Below are 3,999 nucleotides of genomic sequence, written 5' to 3'. Positions count from 1 at the left end.
GGCCACCGTGACGTCACAGCGACCTGCTGGCAGGGATGGGGGTCACCCCTGGATGGGGGTCACCCCTGGATGGGGGGCACGCCGGGGGTCCCCGTGCCCCTACTCACCGTAGAGCCCAATCATTGTTTCCAAGATTAAAACCCTCTCTGCTAAAATCTTCAGCGCCTCCCGGAGCTGGTGCAAACCCTCCCCCTGGGGATGAGAGAGGCAGGGCTGGGGGGGGCTTGCACCCCCCCTGGCCCCGGGCCCCCCCCCGGGGGCAGCACGGAGGGGACACGGGGATCACCCCCCTCCTGGCACCCCCCGGCTCACCGTGACATCGGGGGAATGACTGGGGGTACCTGGGGGGGGTGTCTGAGCCCCCCCTGTGCCCCCAGCACAGCTCTGTGCCCCGCTGTGCTGGGAGTGGGGGTCACCAGGGGGCTGGGGATGTGCCACATCATCCCAGTCAGGTGACATTGGCACCGGGCACAGCTGGGGATCCCCAGGCCAATGTCCCAGGGACAAGCTGTGGGATACTGGCACAGCTGGGGACCCCCAGTGCCATCCTTGGGGTGGTAGGCATGAGACATGGCACTGGGGACCCCCCTGCCATCACTGGGGTCCCAGGGACAAGCTGTGGGGCACTAGGAATTGCAGGATACCCCCAGGACATCATTGGGGTGACAGGGATGTGGTGTGGGGCAGTGGGCACAGCTGGGCACCCCCATGTCACCACTGGGGTCCCAGGGACAAGCTGAGGGGCACTGGCACAGCTGGGGGGTCCTAGGGATGAGATGTGGCACTGGGCACAGCTGGGGACCAGCAGTGCCATCCTTGGGGTGGTGGGGATGAGACATGGCACTGGGGACCTCCACTCCATCACTGGGGTCCCAGGGACAAGCTGAGGGGCACTGGGCACAACTGGGGACTCCCAGGACATCAGTGGGGTCCCGGCCACAAGCTGTGGGGCACTGGGAACTGTAGAGGACTCCCTTACCATCAGTGGGATCAGAGGGATGAGGTGTGGGGTGCTGGGCACAGCTAGGCACCCCCAGGCCATCATTGGGGTCCCAGGGACAAGCTGTGGGGCACTGGGCAGAGCTGGGCACCCCCAGGCCTTCCCTGGGGTCCCAGGGACGAGCTCCAGAGGGGTCCGGGGGTCCCCCCCGTGCCCATCCCCCCTCCCCATCCCACCCGCCCCCCGTGGCCCCGGTGCCACTCACCCAAGTGTCCCTGTGGCCCGGCTCGCCCCGGGGGCCCGGCTCACCCTGGAACAGAGAGCAGAGGGCCTGGCAGCACGGGGGGCACGGGGGGAGCGCCGGGGGGGGGCCCCCCACCCACCTACCTGTGCCCCGTCCTGCCCGCGGCTGCCAGGGTGGCCCTGGGGACCCTGCGGGGGGACAGAGCCCGTCAGTGCCTGGGGGGCACGGCCAGAGCCCCAAAAACATCCCAAACCAGCCCAAAACACTCTGAAAACACCCCAAACCACCCGAAATCACCTCAAACCCACCCCAAACCCACCCCCAATCACCCCCAAAACACCCCCAATCACCTCAAAATCACCCCAAATCACCCCAAACCCACCTCGAATCACCCCAAAAATACCCCAAGTCATCCACAAACCAGCCCCAATCACCCCAAAAACATCCTGAATCACCCCAAACCCACCCCCAGTCACCCCAAAAACATCCCGAATCACCCCAAACCCACCCCAAATCACCCCAAAAACATCCCAAATCACCCCAAACCCACCTCAAATCACCCCAAAAACATCCCAAATCACCCCCAAAACACCCCGAATCACCCCAAAACCATCCCGAGTCACCCCAAGAACACCCAAAATCTGGCTGTGCCTGAGCTGCTACCAGGTGAGAGACACCAAAATATCCCCAAATCACCCCAAAATCATCCTAAAATGACCCCAAATCACCTCAAAACCACCTCAAATCTGGCTGTGCCTAAACTGCTACCAAGTGAGGGACCCTGAAATATCCCCAAATAACCCCAAAATCATCCTAAAACATCCCCAAATCACCACAGAACTGGCTGTGCCTGAGCTACTGCCAAGTGAGGAACCCCAAAACATCCCAAAATCACCCCAAAATATCCCAAATCACCCCAAAATCTGGCTGTGCCTGAGCTGCTACCAGGTGAGGGACCCTGAAATATCCCCAAATCACCCCAAAACCTCCCTGTATCACCTCAAAGCACCCCAAAAATCATCTTCTGCACCCCAAAACTGGCTGTGCCTAAGCTGCTACCAGGTGAGGGACCCCAAAATATCCCCAAATCACCCAAAAACTACCCCAAATCACCCCAAAACTGGCTGTGCCTGAGCTGCTACCAGATGAGGGACCCCAAAATAACCCAAAATCATCCCCAAATCATCCTGAAACACACAAAATCACCTGAAATCACCCCAAAAATCATCTTCTGCACCCCAAAATACCTCAAGCTGTCTGTGCCTGAGCTGCTGCCAGGTGAGGGACCCCAAAACATTGCAAAATCACCCCAAAATCATCCTAAAACATCCCCAATCACCCCAAAACCACCCCGAATCACCCCAGAACTAGCTGTGCCTGAGCTGCTGCCAGGTGAGGGACCCCAGAACATACCAAAATCACCCCAAAATATCCCAAATTACCCCAAAACCTCCCCAAATCACCCCAAAACTGGCTGTGCCTGAGCTGCTGCCAGGTGAGGGACCCCAAAATAATCCCAAATCACCCCCAAATCCTCCTGAAACACCACAAATCACCCCCAAACCACCCCAAAAATCATCTTCTGCAGCCCAAAACACCCTCTGTGACCCTGGCTGAGCACCTGAGACCCCCCAAAATCACCCCCAAATCATCCTGAAACATCGCAAATCACCCCAAAAATCATCTCCTGCACCCCAAAACACCCCTGTGACCCCTGCTGAGCATCTGAGACCCCCCCCAAAATCCTGGGGGGGGACTCACCCTGTCCCCCTTCTCTCCGGGGGGTCCCGTAGCTCCGGGCGCTCCGGCTCGTCCCTGCGCGGGGACAAGGTGGGTGACATCCCCCTGGTGACATCCCCCTGGGGGAGGGGACACCCCAGGGTCCGCCCCCCTCCCCCCCCCCAGCACTTACGTCGGGTCCGGGGGGTCCGGGGGGCCCGGTGGGACCCGGGGGGCCGGGGGGACCTGCGGGACAGGGGGCACAGCTCAGCTCGGCCCCGGGACACCCCAAAATGGGTTGGGGGGGCAGGGGACGGGGGGACACACTCACCCATGGGCCCCACGGGGCCGGGGGGGCCCACGGGCCCCACGATGCTCCTGGTGGGCTCGGTGAAGGTGTTGGAGAGGAGGGGGTCCCCTGGGGGGAGGGTGGAGGGGGGGTGGGCAGGGGGCAAGCCTGGGGGATGGGGGACCCCAGACCCCTCCTCTGCTCTGCCCCACACCTGGGACCCCAATGTTGGCAGTGGGGTCCCCAGCACTGCCAAGTGCCCCCCACCTCATCCCTGGGACCCCAGTAATGGCAATGGGGTCCCCAGTGCTGCCAGTGCCCCCACCTCATCCCTGGGGCCCTGGGGGTGTCAGGGGGGCCCCCAGCTCTTCCCAGTGTCCCCCACCTCACCCCTAGGACCCCAATGATGGCCCAGGGGTCCCCAGTGCTGCCCAGTGCCCTCCACCTCATCTCTGGGACCCCAGTGATGACCCCAGCTCTTCCCAGTGCCCCCCACCTCTTCCCTGAGACCTCAGTGACAACCAGGGGGTCCCCAGTGCTGCTCAGTGCCCCCACCTCATCCCTGGGACCCCAACGTCGGCAGGGGGGTCTCCAGCTTTGCTCAGGACTCTCCACCTCATCCCTGGGGCCCCAGTGGTCCAAGGGGGTTCCCCAGTACTGCCCAGTGCCACCCCCTCATCCCTGCAACCCCAGTGATGGCAAGGGGGTGCCCAGCTCTTCCCAGTGCCCCCCACCTCATCCCTTGAGCCCTGGTGGTGTCAGGGGAACCCCCAGTGCTGCCCAGTGCCCCCTCCCTCATCCCTGCAA

At 62.6% G+C, this 3,999-nt stretch overlaps 1 protein-coding gene across 1 annotated transcript; it reads right to left on the bottom strand.

The window, feature by feature from the left end:
- Positions 1 to 6: 6 nt before the first annotated feature.
- Positions 7 to 3,441, bottom strand: LOC113941636 (EMI domain-containing protein 1-like; the record flags this gene model as incomplete). The annotated part of the gene is made up of 6 exons (XM_027632789.1): positions 7 to 192; positions 1,206 to 1,250; positions 1,328 to 1,372; positions 2,946 to 2,999; positions 3,097 to 3,149; positions 3,235 to 3,441. Coding segments are annotated over 6 exons (497 nt in total), but the record flags the coding sequence as incomplete, so codon positions are not given.
- Positions 3,442 to 3,999: the final 558 nt, after the last annotated feature.

The sequence above is a fragment of the Corapipo altera genome, unplaced genomic scaffold, assembly GCF_003945725.1.
Source record: "Corapipo altera isolate COAL_440 unplaced genomic scaffold, ASM394572v1 51863, whole genome shotgun sequence".
In the NCBI taxonomy this organism is placed as follows: Eukaryota; Metazoa; Chordata; class Aves; order Passeriformes; family Pipridae; genus Corapipo; species Corapipo altera.
This window is presented reverse-complemented; position numbering and strand designations above follow the sequence as displayed.